Here is an 18,224-nt window from a genome sequence, read left to right on the forward strand (position 1 = left end):
CTGAGTGAGACGGCCCACATGAGTTCACTATTGTTCCTATACAAACTTTTCTCGTTAACTTTTTCTTAAAAAATTCTAGTTAATTTTTTTCTTTGAGATAAATTTTTTCTTAAAAGTTTAAGCTATTTTTTTCTCAAAAACTTATTTTCTCAAACGTTTGAGCTAAATTTTTTCTCAAAAGTTTTGACAAAAAAAAATTAGATAAGTTTTTAAAATAGAAAGCTGTGAAGGGAAAAAGTTTTCGAAAAAGAAAATGAGAGACCGTCTGAAAGGGGGCACGAGTTGGACTGCTCACGCATGCGAATTAACAGCTTCCGAGGGGGGCGGTGGGGAAGGAGACGGGAGGCGGTGTGGTTTGAGTTTTCGGGAGGGTTTGGGCAGGTAGTTTTCCGGGGAAGTCAAAATGGTGCTGTACTCGAGAAGGAAAGGGAAAAGGGAAAAATTTCGGGTGGTGGGTCGTGGGCTGTACTCGAGAAGGCTTGATGCACCTGGCCTGGATAGCATGGTGCAATGGGTATTTCGGATTCGTGGCCCATATTGGCATTTGTATTTGTAACTGAGTTGCAACAGTCACAGGCTCACAGCAAAATTGTAATGTAGAAAACCACCTAAAAACAGGCATCGCAGAAAACCTGGTGAGGCGTTGAACTTGGATATTTTAAGTTGAAATCATTGATAAGATTTACAAATGCATGATCTATAATGTACAATTTTCCATGCACAACTGTGTCCCAAGAATTACAAGGTTTGTGATAGATCCGATCTATTTCTTGAACTTCAAAGCACACATGATACTTGAAAATGTGGACGCATTACTCCTAGAAAGAAAACCTGACATTCCAAGGCCTGTGACAATGATTTTCACCATGAAACCTTCTCGTTCCATTCTGCAAAGTGCAAGAGAAAGCAAATTTGGTTTCAATATATGTTCAGAAGTGCTTGAGCTCATGTGTAATATAATAAGAAAAAATAGTGTCAGCACATCTCAGCATTGTATATTTAGCAGACAAGGGGATGTTTGTTTGAATTCGACCCACAAATCTTGATGCATAAAGATTACCCAAACAACAATCCAAAGACCATAGTCTATCCAGACCGCAGATATCTCATTTCTATAATTGATGAACTTGGCATCATATATGTGCTAACGTGCCAAGATCACACGTGCAAATGTAAACTTCTACTGTCATGCTACAATGCAAGACAGCCAACTAACAATCATAAATGTAAATGTTGATGTAGTGACAAATAATTTAATGCGGATTGACAGATGATCCGGTGAAATCATCCACTGCTGCATGCTAAAGAAAGTTGACCATTACCCACAAAAGGCAATATATTCCGGTCTGGCAGATATGAGATACCTTCAAAAGAGGAAATTCTACAGTTTGCTAAACATTTTTGCTACTCAAACACAGATATTATGTGGCAGATAATAATTGAACGCTCAACCTAATGAGACAGAGCACATCACATGCCAGGAAAATTGCAGAGATATTATCAATAGTGGAAAGAATTCTAAAAGCTTTACTGTCAAAATGAGAATTGGCCAAAATGCGGGATATCAGTTTGTGAAATCAAACATACAGTTTCTTGGCAACTTCTTGAAAAATTTGCAGTTACCAAGGGGTACCTATTGAATATCTCTTCAACAAATCCATCCAAAACTTTTTAAGAAAAATTGAATTTTGCATCGACGGATACTTATCTATTTTAAAGCAACACAGTATTGGTAATTTTATAAGAAAAAATATCTGGAATAGAAATCTAAAATTTCTTAAGGTGGTGGTGCTCTTCATAAAGTTCAGTTTAACGAACTATTTTCAGCTACTTGGTTGTTTGTTAACTACTTCCTAGAAACATACCAAAATATTGTTAGATATCTCAAACAGCCTTAGTAATCGCCATAGTCCAGAGGGCAACATAGCACCACACTCCCAACTTAGCTTGACAGGCAGTACCGCTATCGTCCAATTATTGGTTCCACCACGGCACCATGTAATATGTGAAAGCAAATATGATTTTTTTTCCTTTGTAACCTAAAGCGTTTCTGGAAAAGTAAGGAGAATAAATCTCACATCTGTCTTTCAACAAATGAAAGTTGCATCTACCACTTCATACCTACTCCCTCCAGTCTAGAATAAGTATCGTTTTGGGTTGTGTGTAGTCAATTGTTTCAAACTTTGGTTACAAATTACTTTTTATGTATTGAGTTTGGATACTTGAAAATGACACGGGTAAATTTGTCTCGAAAAGTATTTTCATAATAGTATATTTTTACTATGTTTTATCAATATATTGCAACAAAAAATAGTAGTCAAAGTTGTATTTTAGGGACCATGTCGATGTCCAAAACGACACTTATTTCGGACTAGAGGGAATACATCATGTTGTCCTCCAATTCCCTCATCTCCAACAGACCAAGACATATAATGGAATTCAGCTTTTTTTGTGCATATCACAAACAAGAATAGAACTTACCTAGCTACTTGAGTTAACCTTTTAGAAAGACTACTTGTGTTATCTTAAAAGCAACCACTTTATGTCCAGAAAAGGTGGATGTCAAAGAAATACATTGAGAACTAGCAAGAGATTATTCCTTCAAATCTAGAAAGACACTAAAGTAATTTGTCAAGCATATTTCACCAGTTACTAGCTGCTGCAGCTTTTGAAATTGTTCGTTTATTTTCAGTACCAGACAGCTAATCCAAATGGACACACTAGATCAGAAATCACTGCCAAAATATATGAATTTTGTGTCATTGAGACATGTCAACAGTGTAAATTAGTAACGTAGTGAACACTAAGTTAATTACAGGAAAGAAAACTAAGGGTACAGCATAAATTTCTCAGTCACCTACCTGTTTCTACACATTGTTGTATTTCTTTGCAAATAATGAGCTGCAAATTGGCTCCTACCAAGAGTAGAGATCCTCATCTTGCTGTAAAAGTTATATGCACATGTCGCCATCCTCCTTCTCAGTCGAAAACATAACTTTCTACGACAACATTTCAACAGAGTCCTAAATTTCCTCAGAATACTTGGACTCCGAATCAATAGACTTCCCACTCCGCCGGCACCTTATGATCTCCCGTGACTCTCCATCAATTTGACATACTTCTTGAGTACTTCAAGCATGGGGTGCTCCTCAATCGCCTTGTCTTCCCCAGCCATGTATGCCTCTTTGAGGACAACAAAAGATATCTTCTCCTTTAATAACAAGTAGAACACATGTGGGTGCCGCTAAAAACACACGGTGGAACTTTTTGTGGCAGCCCCAAGTGCTGCCTCAGGAAAAGTAACCGCCGCCTCTCAGCAGAGCATGTCACAAACAGACTAAGCAGATCATGGAGCACCCCGATCACCCGTTTCGCCGAAACATCACTATTCCGATTAATGTGGCTGAAATCCACATATGGAGACACATAGGGCGCCTTCTGGAAACCTTCCAACCAATCCTCAATCTTCCGCTCCAACCGGAGGCCCCTTGACTGGAACAGCGGGATAGGCACATCCTCCGTCGACCCAAATTTCTTCATGGCGTTCATTTGGAGAACTGATATTGGCATTTCTTGACATCTCCCGTCATCAATGAGCTCCAATTCCCTCCCATCGTCCTCATCATGGGAAACAGCGCCATCTGCGGAAGCCATAATCGGGAATCCATCATGTGCAATGTCGTCGTCTAGGTACTTGAAGTAGTCCTCCGGGATGCCAAGGTGCCAGAGCATGCCCTGCGCCACGCGGAGCGGGAGGCGGCGTCGCGGGCACATCAGGAGGATGAGGCGCAGGCGGCCAGCGACATCAGCGCGTCGGGCGGCGAAGACGTCCTGCTCCTCACGAAGGAGGCGGGCGGCGGCGTCAGAGAGGCGGGACAATGGGAGGTTGTGCTGCGGCCCGACAGACTCGACGAAGGCGGCGGGGAAGCGGCGGAGGTGACGCGGCGGTCGGGGGTCTCGAGCGAGCGGCGGAGCTTGGAGACCGCCGAGACGGGGGTCGGCGACGGGGAGAGGAGGCGCGCGAGAGGGATCATGGGGCGGAGGTCGGGCGCGTGGGAGAGCACGACGCGCCCTTCTTCCAACTCATCTTCACGTCCACGTACGCCATGGACTGGAGGCGGACGGCGAGGGGAGGGAGGGGCTCGAGCGCCCGGGGTTTCGCGAGGGACTGCATGGTGCGGGGTTTCGGGGTATCTTGGGCGGAGGAAGAAGAAGGGTACAAGCGTAAAATTCTACAGGGGAGAAAAGTCCTATGGAGCTTCTGGAGCAAGAGATTGGACCTCTATAATTTCTATAAAATTCTTATTCTTATGACTGACTTACCTCATAGGAATCTTGAAGAAATTCTAGCACGAGGTCAAACTAAATAGAAGAAATTCATTTATATCTATCTTTCTTACAATTTCGTGTTTTTCCCTATGTTTCATCCAAATGATCAAACCTATATTTTACAATCATCTATTTTGTATTTGCATTCCTATAAAAATCTTGCAAGGTTTTTGTCTCATGTTCTTCGGTTCATGTGTCCTAAAGAAGCGCTTAGCCTTTTAGGCTCTGGGCAAACCGGATGCCTTTAATTAGGTGTTTTTTTTTTCCTTTATTCATTTTGTACTACTAAAGGACCGACCTTGTGAGAAATTGGATTTTGAGGTCCAAAGTGGTTGGCTAGTATTTCCTAGCTTTGGCAAAGAAGCCAAGCTATCGAGGCACCAAACGACACAGTATTATGTTAGTTAGTTATCTTTTCATTGATGCTTACGCATGTTATAGCGATTAGAAGGGTTTGTTGGAATCATTTAGATTTTGTAGTTAGTTCATATGCATACCAATTGGAGTTTTATCTTTTGTTAGGACATGTTAGCATAAAACTATGCTCAAATAGTAAATACTACTGTTTTTTTTCTCCTTTCACATCTCTCTGTACTATCATCCTCACCTCTCCCCCTTTTCATGCTCAGCTACAATGTTCAACATCCATGGTTTGGGTTTCCTATGCTCCTCTCTCTCCCATGCACACCCACGCACGATTTTCCTTGCTACATATCTCTCCATATATCACATAAATATGTGTTTTGCGTTGATTGCAAACAGCGTTATCATCAGCTACAAGCACGAGCTTTATCTCAGTAAAACAAAGTCCAATCACACTTATTGAGACATGTAAAATGTTATGATGGCCATTATCGTAACTACGATAACATGATTACACTGCTATAGGATTTTTAAGCGTCTTTCTTTGAGTTCTTATTAAATAACAACACAAGTGTTCCTTTGGGAAACATTTTAGCCACAATAGATTTATTGAGCAAACTCTAAATCTTGGATTCAAGACCATCATACAATACAATTTTATTAGACAAATAAATCCTCATTGTTCTTTAATCAAAAAGATATTGATAAAACCCATGTATTATCTATAACACTAATTTATAGAAAACTATGAAGCATCTAGCAAACATAAATCATATCACTAATATTTGCACCTTTCCTTACGTACACTCTAATAAATATAGAGGAAGAAAACATCACAGGAGAGATACATTGCAAAATAAAGAAGATAAATAATCCTACGGACTGCCGGTGGCTTTACTAACTAGTGAGGTCAAAATCTGAACCTGTAAAAGTGTACGAAGGAGAATGCAGGTCAGCATCGAAGAATCCCAGGCCCACATCGGCACGCCAACACACTCCCAAACTCCTACCCAAAAAAAAAAACCTAAAAAGAAAAAAAAAAAAGGAAAATAGAGGTGAAACCCTCCTACCCAACCCGATCTCTCTCGCTCCCTCCGGTCCCCTCTACCCTCCTTCCTCCACCACCTCCCCGCCGGCTCGGCCCCAAAACCCTCGCGCCGGCCGCCGCTTCCTTGCTCCCCACCACGCCATGCCCGTCGGCGCCTGATTCATGTCTCAGCCCCACGCCGCCCCTGCTGCCTCGAAGCGCCCCTTCTCGTCCACTTCGTCCTCCACCTCTCCGACCTCCCCTGCGCCGCCGCACATGAAGAAGGCTAAACACCCCGCCTTCTTCTCCTCCTCGTCCGCGGGGACCACCGAGAAGAACGGCCTCCACCTCGACCCCGCCGTCGCAGCGAGCGGGGGGCGCACGAACGGCGAGGAGGACGCGGAGATGGTGCTCGCTGACCAGGACGAGCTCCCCGCGCCCAATGCGCCGGCCTCTGCGGGCGTCGCCGCTAACCTCTTCCGAAAGAAGGCCACGCTCCCGCAGCCGTCGACCTCTGCCCGCAAGCCCCTCCGCATCAAAATAGGTGCCTACCCTTTCTCTCTCCCCCCTCTCTGTGTAATTGCTCACTGTGCGTGTGATTAGTGTCACTGAGGGGCATGTGGTAGCAATTGATGTCAATTCCATTGTTTCTGATAGTGTTATTGTCGAAGGTTAGTCTTTGATAATGATTTCGGGTATGTGGAGGTGCGTGAACGGCGTTCTAGGAATTGATAGGTGCGCGTAGGATGGATTTAGGGACACAAAGAGTTATACAGGTTCAGACCTTTCGGAGGATAATAGTCATACGTCCTGTGTGTTGTGTTATGGAGAATCTCAATTGGTTACAGAGGTAGTTCTAGCTGGTTGACAAACTTTCTCTACCTTCCTCTATAAACGGGGTCCTCATCCCTTTATATAGTAGGGAGGAGGATAACTTACATGTGGGTTTAAACAGAAGACCCTGCTCATCCTAATATCTAACACAAGCCATCATTACGGAGGACCAGGCGTGTCCACTTGCTCAGAGGGCTCAGTATATCCCATCGCCGTCCGTCGCTGTGCTGGTTTGTAAAGTCTCACTCCGCAGCATTTAATGCTATGGAATGTGACAATGCCCCTCTGTGCTATCCCCGATCACTTGCTTGATCGGCCTGCTAACAACGTCCCATCCGTCCTGCGGCGTCACGTCGACCTACAAAAGTCTCACTCCATAGCATATAATGCTACGGGACCGGACAATGCCCCTCTCCGCCGTCCATGACTTTGTCCACTGAGTTGGTGCCTGGGAAAGAAAAATACTTGAGTGGATGTCAATAAATACGATTGGACAGGTTGTGTCAGATCCGGCCCTACAACCAGTGAGGCCGGTCGCGGGTTTATGCGATGGCGCAGGGAGACTGGTTGCATATGCCTTGTACTGGTCGTGGGAACCATACCCTGGTCGCGCGACCGACTTGTTTTAGGAAATATACGTCTCTAGTCGTTATATCCCTCGCGGGGCTCGTTTGCCAAGGTATCCTTTAACTCAATACACCGACAATAGCCCTAAGCTTTCTCGTGACCGTGGTCCAGCCTGGTCACACCACTTGGGCCTCGGGCAGACGTAGTCTGTCTAGAAAGTGGTCATTGACGCTGTCAGTCCTTCAGAGTGCAACTCTGAACTTTGCGTCACATGGGGAGGTTTAAATGTCCCGAGAGGGAAAAAAAAGGGTACGAGAGAGACATTGATTGCCGTTGGACCTGAAAGACTCTTGGTTCCCTCTGTGCGCCCCCTTGGGTTTCGAGCGGTTTGAAGGCCGCGCTGGTTGGGGTGCCGCTGTGGTTTAAATGAGGAGTGCTTGATGGCCTTTCGAGCCATCCCTCACCTTTTTTCTCACCCTTAAGCCTTTAGTGCCTAGAGTCCATTCGCCTCCATCCCATCCCGCGTTCTGTTCCGTAGTGTCGGCAGGCCTTGAGGCCATGGCGTACTCCCTTTCTTCATCGCCGAAGAAATCGATGATCTTGGACGGCTCAACGGGGGTAGAGTCACCTTCGGCTCTGGATCCACTCGCCATGGTGCTTCCAGAGACAGCAGCTGTTGCGGGTATGCTTGCGAGGTTGAAGCCGGCGACCATTGAGCTCACACCCTTACAAAGAATGCCGCCCCCTGCCGGTCCGTCTCGATCTCCCATCCGGGCGGATCCCTCGGCCGAGGTCATCGATATCTCTAATGACGAGGAGGGGGTTGATTGGGACCTTCTGGAGAAGGAGATCGATGAAGAGGAAGAGCCGGAGATGAAGCAAAAGGGAGGTCTGCAAGGTGCGTCGGCGTCGATCAGTAGCCCCAGCAGGGTCTTTGCGTCGGCCACCTTCCCTGGATCTTATGTCGGTCGTCGTCCGATCCCCGAAGTGGTGAGCTGTCGCTGCAAGGAGGAGTATAAGAGGTTCCTTGACTCATTCAAGGGCAAATAGAGGCGAGAGTTCGGCGGACCCTTCCTGTCAATTTTGCGCTAGCCGCTTGAGTCAGGGAGGATAGGACAGGCATGTAATAGGATAGTTAGTTTGATTGGATGTAACTAGTCGGCTTGTAACCTAACCTTTCTACGAATGAAGTTGTGTAACTAGTCGCGATGTTCTAGGAGTTGTGTAATTCACGGCCGTCCTCCATAGCTAGCTTGACCGCGCCAGGTTGAGTGATGATGACCACTTTGTATGATCCTTCCTATTTGGAGGAGAGTTTATTTCGACCGGCCTTATTCTGGATTTGCCTAAGGACGAGGTTGTCTACGACCAGTGTTCGCTTCCGCACCTTTCGGTCGTGGTAGCATCTGAGGCTCTGCTGATAACGGACGGCTCGAATTAGAGCGTGATTGCGGAACTCTTCGATCATGTTTATGTCATCCTCCCGTCGTGCCACCTAGTCGTTATCCGAGTAATTATTGACTCAGGGCGACTGAAGGGCGATTTCAGAGGGGAGCATTGCTTCGGTGCCAAAAACCAGGAAGAACGGGGTTTCAGTTGTGACCCGGTTAGGGGTCGTTCGCAACGACCAGAGTACTATAGGGAGTTCGTCCACCTAGCGTCTCGAATAGCTTTTAAGTCGGTCGGAGACTCGAGTTTTGATCCCTTACAGTATCATCCCATTCGTCCTTTCAACCTGTCTGTTGATTTAGGGGTGAGCCACATACGCATAGCAAACCTTAGTCCCGATCTCTTCGCAGTAGTTTTGGAAATCACTACTGGCGAACTGAGTTCCGTTGTTCGTGATTATGCGGTTTGGACTGCCAAACCACACTATCAGCCCTCGTATGAACTTAATCGCTGCTGTGGCGGTGATCTTCTTGACGGGCTCGATCTCGATACACTTAGTGAAGCAATGATTAAAGACAAGCTCGCTCACAAAATGAGTTAGGAACAACAAGGATTCTATTGGCCTACTGCCCTCTAGGATGCCTGCGAGCTGGTGAAACAGTGCGAGTCGTATCAGTACCACGGCCGAAATACCAACCTATCAGCCCAGGTATTGCAAACCATATCACTCTCTTGGCCTTTCGCTGTCTGGGGGCTCGATATCATAGGACCGTTCCCTAAAGCCTCAGGAGGTTTTGAGTTCTTGTTCGTGGCAAGTTATGTTTCTGTTACTTGCTTAGTTATGCTACACTGTTTGACTAGCTTTCTAACTAGATACTCCTATACAATTGCAACACTAAGATAATAATCCTCTACGTAGTATGACTCTTAGCATTTGTTAGCAGCTATGATTGACATTCAATAAGTGGAAGAGAGAGTTTTATTCTTTTGAAACTATTGAGAGAAAGATTGAATTTTACCCTCTGCATGTACTGTTTCTTCAGCGCACATTTCCCTTTCACTTGCTTCCTCACCAGTCACAAGCAAATTCAAGCTGAACATGTATATGCAAATCGTGGAAATCACCAGTCACTAGCAAAATCCATGCTGACATGTGTATTAGAATATCAGAAATCATTGAATGTTCTTTCAACAACCTTTGTGTAAATGTTATCACTCTGTCTAAATGTCACCTGGCCACTTTGCATGCATTAGGTCAACCAAAACTGCCAACAAACTTCGAGGAGGATACATGGGCGATTTTGAAGGATGCTATTATAGCTATTTTTCTCAAGCAGAAACTTTCATGTGATGTTGAGAAACTCTATCAGGTTATTTTTCTTTCGCTTACACTGTGAGGTTTCGTGGTCCCACATTAGCATTTAAGAACTTAGTAATTTTTTTGTGCTGTAGGCTGCTGGTGATCTCTGTCTACACAAGCTAGGAGCCAACCTATATGATCGTATCAAGAAAGAATGTGAAATACACATAGCAGCAAAAACATCAGCATTAGTGGGTCAAAGTCCAGATCTGGTTGTATTTTTGTCTCTGGTGCAAAGAACATGGCAAGATTTTTGCGATCAGATGTTGATTATTCGTGGTATTGCTTTACTTCTTGATGTAAAATATGTCAAGAATGTTGCAAATATTTGTTCAGTGTGGGATATGGGGTTGCAGCTTTTCCGGAAGCATCTATCACTATGCCCGGAAATTGAACACAAAACTGTAACTGGCCTTCTCAGATTGATTGAGAGCGAGAGGTATGCTTGTTCTTTTGTGATAAGTTCTGTCAGTGATATGTGCACAACCTGCTCTAATTTGTTACCATCTATGAACCTTTTTTATGTGACCATTTATGATCCAAGGCAGGATTTTCTTTACATTTGATTGTATCAGACCGTAGGATCATGATTCTATAACATTTTGTAAAGTGCTCATATGATATATATTGAGAATTTGAGATAGCATGCCTTTAATATAAACTCTGTAGTGTTCAGTCCAGCACCTCCAACCTATAAATTTTGGTGTATTATTTACATAAATTCTACAACCCTTTATAAAAATCCAATATAGAAGGGATATTGTTTATTTAGTATGAAAAAACAAGCGAGATGGCGATAGAACAGAACAAATTATGGCATTAATACTTGAATTTACAACGGATAGTCGCAGTTGCACGCCCATATACTTTTATATTATTATTGTATTTAGTTCAGGATCATGATTTTGATGAATCTAGAGCATGACCCTATGATCCAAAGGCTAATGTGGATCATGTGAACCATGTGGGACTGTATGAACCATATCATGATCCCGACAAGTGACAACTGGAGGTGTTCAAACCTGGGCCAGGCAAGCTGCAGGTCCAACTTTGCATAGCCTGGCAAGGATCTGGTATGACTAGCATGAACACAAAGCCCCAAAAACCTGAACTTTAATACCATGTTCCCACTTTCTAAATAAAACAGTATTTTACTGTTACTTTTCAGTTACTATGCACTTTTGGGTTTGGGCAAGGGCTCATTCGTGCCTACGAGCCATAAAATTGATGCTTGATCCTGGCCTGGGTTTGTCAAAATTGTGTTGGGCTGGTGCCCATGAACGGGCCCAGCGACAACTATCATCACGATTGAAGAAACACAAATCCTCTCCTCTCCTTTCCCCCACACCCCATCTGCAATGTCTTCTTAACTCTGTTTTCATTGCAATGTTACAATGTTTGCGGACCCACAGGCTACTCGATCTCAGCACCCTCCAGGCCAAAAAGTGTGCAACCTATTTGCTTTAAGTTATTTGATTTTTCTTGTTCATGTTGTTCTGACACTGTGAATATGTTCAAAAATATCACTGAATGTGTTATGCATTTTCTCCTTATATAAACGTGGAATTTTTGAACCCATCCATGATGTTTTGATCCACTTGGATTTTTTCGGAGGTCATGCTGTTACTGTAGTATGATTTAGTATCTGCTGAGTTGAATGGGAACTGAAACAGTGTACTCAGACTTTAAGACACTCAACCTATGGAAATATTATTGAACAAAGAATAATTAGTTAAAAAAGAAGTCAGTTTACTTGTGGAAGCTATGGTTATTGCATCTGTGTGTGGAACTCATTTTATGTAACTGAACCTGTGAACTTATAGGGTCTGTCCCTTGATTATTCATCTTCCTGTCAACAATAAATCTGTTTTTTCAATAATCCTTATTTTCCTGATCAGGCTTGGTGAAGCAATAGATAGGACATTACTTAGCCATCTCCTGAAGATGTTTACTGCTCTTGGAATGTATTCTGAGAGTTTCGAAAAGCCCTTCCTTGAATGCACATCTGAATTTTATGCTACGGAAGGTGTCAAATATATGCAACAATCTGATATTCCAGACTATCTGAAGCATGTGGAGGTAATGATAGTTTTTTTTCCTGTATCATGTTGTTTGTTCGTGTAGAACTAGTCAGGTTCATTAAACTGATAATATGGCACCTGGATTGTGCAGTTGAGGTTGCAAGAAGAACATGAAAGGTGTATTCTATATTTGGAAGCTAACACGAGGAAGCCACTTATCGCAACTACAGAAAAGCAATTGCTAGAACGACATACATCTGCAATTATTGAGAAGGTGAACATCTGCATTCACAATTTCAATACCTTCTATGTGGCCTGAGGAAACATGGTATTATGATTTTACATGGATCTTGTTGACCGTGAGATTCTTATACTGCAATAGTGTTTACTTAACCATTATTATAGTTTTTGGGCTAACTGTTTGGTTTTCCTTGCTTTCAACTCAGGAACTTTCAAATTAGTTTAGCTAATGCTTCACTCATTGGCATGTGTGTGTGTGTCTGTTTTTGTGCGTATTTTCAGGGATTCACAATGCTTATGGATGCAAATCGTATAAATGACCTCTCGAGGTTGTACAACCTTTTCCAGAGGGTTAATGCCGTTGAGTTGCTAAAATTAGCACTTAGTTCATACATTCGGGCAACAGGTCAGGGCATTATTATGGATGAAGAAAAGGATAAAGAATTGGTTCCATTTCTTCTGGAATTTAAGGCATCCCTCGATAAAATATTGGAAGAAAGTTTTGCCAAGAATGAGGCTTTCTCCAATACCATAAAAGATTCATTTGAGCACCTTATCAATCTACGCCAGGTGGGTATTATTTTATCATTATCTTGGCTTGTGTTTCAGTTTTACAGTTCTAAGAAGATATCATATATATTATGTCTATGTAATTCTTTTCATAGAAGGCGTTCGATCTTTGTTTTCTATCCTCGTATTTATTATTTCGTCTGGTAATCATGGCAACCATGTAGTTGAAATTTAAAATCTTTGACCAATAGTTTCTTCCAAAATATTTATAGTGATCAGTTAGAAAACTATATGATTAGGAAATACTTATGCTATACTTCGATAACCCGCTCCTTGAAATACTAGCATTGGATTTTGCTTGAAAATACCGTCACACTATTGCAATGTTTGATCCTATATTATTATAAAAAAAGATGGTAAAAATAGACCTTCGTATTGTGGTTAGTGTATGTTATACATAGCACCGCATGACACCCTCTAGCACTGCGTGAGTTTATTGGTAGTTGAAAGTACCACTTTGAGTCTTTATATTTTCAAGCTGACAAATAGTGCTGCCTGTAATTTTGTTTATTGTTAGCATGTTATAGCTAGTCTTTCCGTTCCTTGTAGATGAGTGATTTAAAATGCGATGTAGTTTGAATTTTGCATTGCTATTTGTTTTGCTGTCAAATGATTGGTCCCATGCTGTTTCCCTGACAACAGAACCGACCAGCTGAATTGATCGCAAAGTTTCTCGATGAGAAACTTAGAGCTGGAAATAAAGGGACTTCAGAAGAAGAGCTGGAGGGTATACTCGATAAAGTTTTGGTCATGTTTCGGTTTATACAAGTAAGTTATTGAGCTGTTTGATTCAATAATTAAATTGCGTTTCTTCTGGACCAGTAGTATAATTTCAACTTCTCTCTATGCTAGTTGCATGGTCAATGCATTGCAGACGCGGATCCCTTTTGCTTAGCTATGTACTTTATGCACTAGTAAGATGGTTTTGCATATCATGATCATATATGGAAAATTAACATTTATAACTTTTCAGCAGACCTGTTTGGAAGCTTTTAAGCTTAATCCCATAGATGCTATAAGTTTAGGCCTTCACAAACATGGTGATGTTGGCTTGAAATTTTAGATAAGTCTAAGCTGCTTACTCCCCCTTTTTTATTAGGGTTAATTGGATTTATGCCACTGCAACTTGGCAGTTTCAGAAGAATGCCACTCGTATTTTCAAACTTTGAAGAACGTCACTGCAACTTTGATGTACTTTAAAAAATGTCATTCTCGCCATTTTAAAACGTTTTGGCTCCAGTACGGCTACATATTTTGATTTGTACACGAATATGGCTCCGAGGGCCCACTTGTCATCAGCTCTCTCCGCTCTCTCTCTCTCTCGCCCATGCCACTCGAGCTCCGCCGCGTCGGGATGGCCAGCTGATAGCGCGCGCGCAGCACACGACGAGACAGAGGACGACGTGCGAGGGCGGCAGTGGCTAGCGACAGTCTTGGTGCTGAACCACCGGCAAAAGGGCAGCACTGGGGCTCCTACAACCTCGGCGAAGCGGAGGTGCGGTGTCCGGTGGTCTAGATTTGTGCGGCGATGGGTGCGCGCGGAAGTAGAGCGTGGCGCGCGAGGCTGGCTCGGTCGATCGCAATGCAGGGGAAACGGGCGTGCGCATGAGCACCCTGGGGTCCCTAGGAAGCTACTTGGGTGGTCGGAGTCGATGGCGAGTGGTGGAGATGGGCTGGCGACAGTGACCTTGACGGCGGAAGGAGGCGCACGTGGATAGCCCTCCTCGGAGTACCTGGGCACAAACGACCGCACAGTTGGGTTTCTGCTAGCCTGTAGATGGTTCAATCGTGAGCATTCGAACAACGGCGGAGAAGATAGCTCGGTGGCGGTGGTTTTCAGCCGAAATTGGGGGAGAAAGCCGCCGGTGGTCTTCGGATGCGCAAGAACCCAAATTGATTGGTGAAAAGGCTCAACAGGGCACGGGACGCGCTCGACGATGGCAATAACACCTAGTGTCGGCCGGAGTACCTCGATGGCGACGACACGAGGGCGCGTGAGCAGCTCGGCGGCGGTGGCTCTCTGCGTGCGTGAGCTGTGCTCTGTGTGGGAGGCGAGAGAGAGAGAGAGAGAGAGAGAGAGAAGGGAGCAAAGAGGGCCGGGCCGGCGGAGCTCGGGCAGCGCGGGTGGAGGTTGGGCGGTCGGCTGCGCGGGCAAGAGAATGGAGAGAGGCGAAGACAAGTGAGCCCATGGAGCCGTATTTGTGTACGAATCGAAATACGTAGCTGTATTGAGGCCAAAATGTTTTAAAATTGCGAGTATGGCATTTTTTAAAGTACAACAAAGTTGGAGTGGTGTTCTTCGAAGTTTCAAAATACGAGTGGCATTCTTCTGAAACTGCCAGGTTGCAGTGGCATAAATCCAATTAACCCTTTTTATTAACCTGAAAACCCTACCTTACAAATTGTTTAGGAAAAGCTAAATCCCTTGAAAATAGTACTATATGATGTTCACAATGAAACTAACAAAACTCAGCTTATGTAGTAGTGTAATTACAAGCTTTATATTTCATCACGTGCAGGGTAAAGATGTATTCGAGGCATTCTACAAGAAGGATCTAGCTAAGAGGTTGCTGCTAGGGAAGAGCGCATCAATAGATGCTGAAAAATCAATGATCACAAAAGTAATAACGTGTTTTCCGAGTGTAGATTCTTTTTTTTACATGTGTTCCACTTATGTGGACAAGTTGACCAACATGTTTTCTGTTTGCAGCTCAAAACTGAGTGTGGTAGTCAGTTTACCAATAAGCTAGAGGGAATGTTCAAGGTAGCGTTAGCTATTATCACTATAATGATCTTTCTAGTGTATCTTATTTTGCAAACCTGTATACTTGTTTCCTTTGGTGCATCTAGATTATCAACATTTCTTTATAGTGGTTCAGTACCCTTTTAACATTTGTTGTACTTGCTGGTTTTTTAGGATATCGAACTATCCAAAGAAATAAATGATTCGTTCAGGCAATCATCTCAGGCAAGGACAAAGCTCCCCTCTGGCATTGAAATGAGTGTCCATGTGCTTACAACAGGGTAGATATCTTTTCGCCTAGTCACTTTGACATAAGTGAGCATGTTTGGTTATTATGATAATTGTGTAAACCTAATACTCGTGCATGTGCTCCATATGTGGTATCTGACTGCAATGGATTATTGCATCAGTTGCCAAGCATGCCAACATGCAATTCTCGATGTTGTCAATCATATATATATGGCTCTGATAATAATCTGTTGACTTGCAGCTATTGGCCGACATATCCACCAATGGATGTGAAACTCCCGCACGAACTGAATGTTTATCAGGTTAGTCTAGGGATTTGGTGGTTGTGGTAAAGAAAACCAACAAAATTTGTTTCACTTGATTTGAAGCTCAAATGAATTAGTTATTGATTTTACAATGTGAGTAATTTTTTTTTTTTGTTGAACTTCACTAAAATTCGAGAAAACCGCTCGATAAATTGCTAAAACCGAACGGTTACCAATGAATTTGAACGGCTATCGACAATTAAAAAAATACGGAAAAACCGCTCGATAAATCACTAAATGCGGTCGGTAACCGTAGCAAAATGACCGGTTACCGTTCGGTTGATTTGGTCTGAATTCTCACCGAATTTTAAATTTGACAGAGTGAATTTTGAGCGAATTCTCGCCGAATTTCACCCGATTATCGTGATAATCGTGATTTTCCGATAACCGCCGGCGAGCAGTTTTTGAGATTTAAACGGTGATTGAGCCTGTCGAAATAGTTTATTTAATCATCTTCCCCTTTGGACAGGATATATTTAAAGAGTTCTATTTGAGTAAGTACAGTGGAAGGCGTTTAATGTGGCAAAATTCTTTGGGACAGTGTGTCTTAAAAGCAGACTTTCCCAAAGGCAAAAAGGAACTTGCTGTGTCACTATTTCAGGTCCATTTTCATCCCATTTTTCCGTGCTTAGTAGTTGTAACTATCTGAGACCAATACTTTAATTTGCCAACTTTTCCTGCTGTCAGAGTGTGGTTTTGATGTTGTTCAATGACGCACAAAAGCTAAGCTTCCTCGACATCAAAGACTCTACTGGCATCGAGGATAAAGAATTGAGGAGGACACTGCAATCACTGGCATGTGGTAAAGTTCGGGTTCTCCAAAAGGTGTGATCCTTTTATTTTTTGTTACATGAATTTGTTTTCAGTATGCAACTTCTTTAGTTATAATTTAAATTTTCAGACGCCAAAAGGGAGAGATGTAGAAGATAAGGATGAATTTGTATTTAATGAAGAATTTAGTGCTCCCCTCTATCGCATAAAGGTAATATTTAGTTTCTTTAATTTGAGTGTGGTATGGTGTGATTCAGTCAGGTCATTAAGCTTGCTGTTGTGCATTTCCAGGTGAATGCAATTCAGATGAAGGAAACAGTAGAAGAAAACACAAGCACCACTGAGAGAGTATTTCAGGATCGGCAGTATCAGGTGATTTAACTCTCTATGCTAGCAAACGGAAATGTCTAGTAGTTTAGCTGTGGAATGGGCAGCTAGATTTTTCTGTATATACGCAAATTACCCTTGGGAACTTAACATTGTTAGCTTGACCAATATTGTCATGCTTTTGCTTGCTTACTTGATATGTGCCTGATGTTTTGTGCTAGAAAAGTTAGTCTTCTTTATTCCCTTCAACGGCATCCTAAAGCTAGATTGTACCCGTTTTTCTTCTCATTTATTTTAATCTGGTGGTGGAACTTCATCTTTCCTATGATAATATCAAAATCATAATGTGACAATATTCATTTTATTTTATGCAGGTTGATGCGGCCATTGTTCGAATAATGAAGACAAGGAAAGTCCTCAGCCACACCCTTCTAATAACTGAGCTTTATCAGCAGGTGCCACCTCAGGATATAAATTTGGCTGTGTATGTTGTTTCGGTCACGGTATAGTTCGATCTTTTTAACCTGCTGGCTTCCGTCATTTCAGCTCAAGTTCCCAGTGAAGCCAGCCGACATCAAGAAAAGAATAGAGAGCTTAATCGATCGGGAGTACCTGGAGAGAGACAGGAGTAACCCCCAGATCTACAACTACCTGGCTTGACAGCGCTTGGCCTGCCATAAAATAGCCTTTGCTCACTTTGTTGCCAGCAAGACACTGTAAATCAATCGACTGTCCAGTTCCATGTTCTTTCTCTTTTTGTTCTCTGGGAGTTGTAGTTGTCGCAACATTTCTCTGTATACGAAGCATTAGTTTTTTAATATAAAAAGCTAAGCATAATGCATGTATCCGTGTGCTTGTTGGCCTGATCATTCACCGCGTCTTCCCTGGCGCTCTGCTCGTCCAGACGATACATGTTTGCTCACATTTCATTTCCGTTTTATATTTCCAAACTGTGTATGAGTGCTGTGGGTTTTTGCCCTTCTAAAAACCGTTTCTTTTCTAAGTGTCTACGAAATTGAATCTGTGGAATATAAACATACGAGTAACGTGGAATTTATTGTGAAAAATAAAAATATCTCTATTATATAAAACATGACTTGATTTTCGTGTACCTCTTTCCTTGTTATCC

General features: G+C 42.9%; 1 protein-coding gene and 1 pseudogene across 1 annotated transcript; one reads left to right on the forward strand and one right to left on the reverse strand.

The window, feature by feature from the left end:
* Positions 1-638: 638 nt before the first annotated feature.
* Positions 639-4,526, reverse strand: LOC133913479 (protein WHAT'S THIS FACTOR 9, mitochondrial-like; annotated as a pseudogene).
* A 1,188-nt stretch (positions 4,527-5,714) lies between these two features.
* Positions 5,715-17,940, forward strand: LOC133913480 (cullin-4-like). The gene is made up of 17 exons (XM_062356646.1): positions 5,715-6,263; positions 9,764-9,879; positions 9,962-10,308; positions 11,768-11,948; positions 12,042-12,164; positions 12,413-12,700; positions 13,343-13,468; positions 15,220-15,321; positions 15,411-15,464; positions 15,618-15,724; positions 15,934-15,994; positions 16,467-16,598; positions 16,685-16,822; positions 16,899-16,979; positions 17,060-17,140; positions 17,470-17,550; positions 17,642-17,940. Exons 1-17 carry the CDS (start codon positions 5,903-5,905, stop codon positions 17,753-17,755), a joined length of 2,493 nt encoding a protein of 830 aa, XP_062212630.1. The 5' UTR covers positions 5,715-5,902; the 3' UTR covers positions 17,756-17,940.
* Positions 17,941-18,224: the final 284 nt, after the last annotated feature.

The sequence above is a fragment of the Phragmites australis genome, chromosome 3 (genome assembly GCF_958298935.1).
Source record: "Phragmites australis chromosome 3, lpPhrAust1.1, whole genome shotgun sequence".
NCBI lineage: Eukaryota > Viridiplantae > Streptophyta > Magnoliopsida > Poales > Poaceae > Phragmites > Phragmites australis.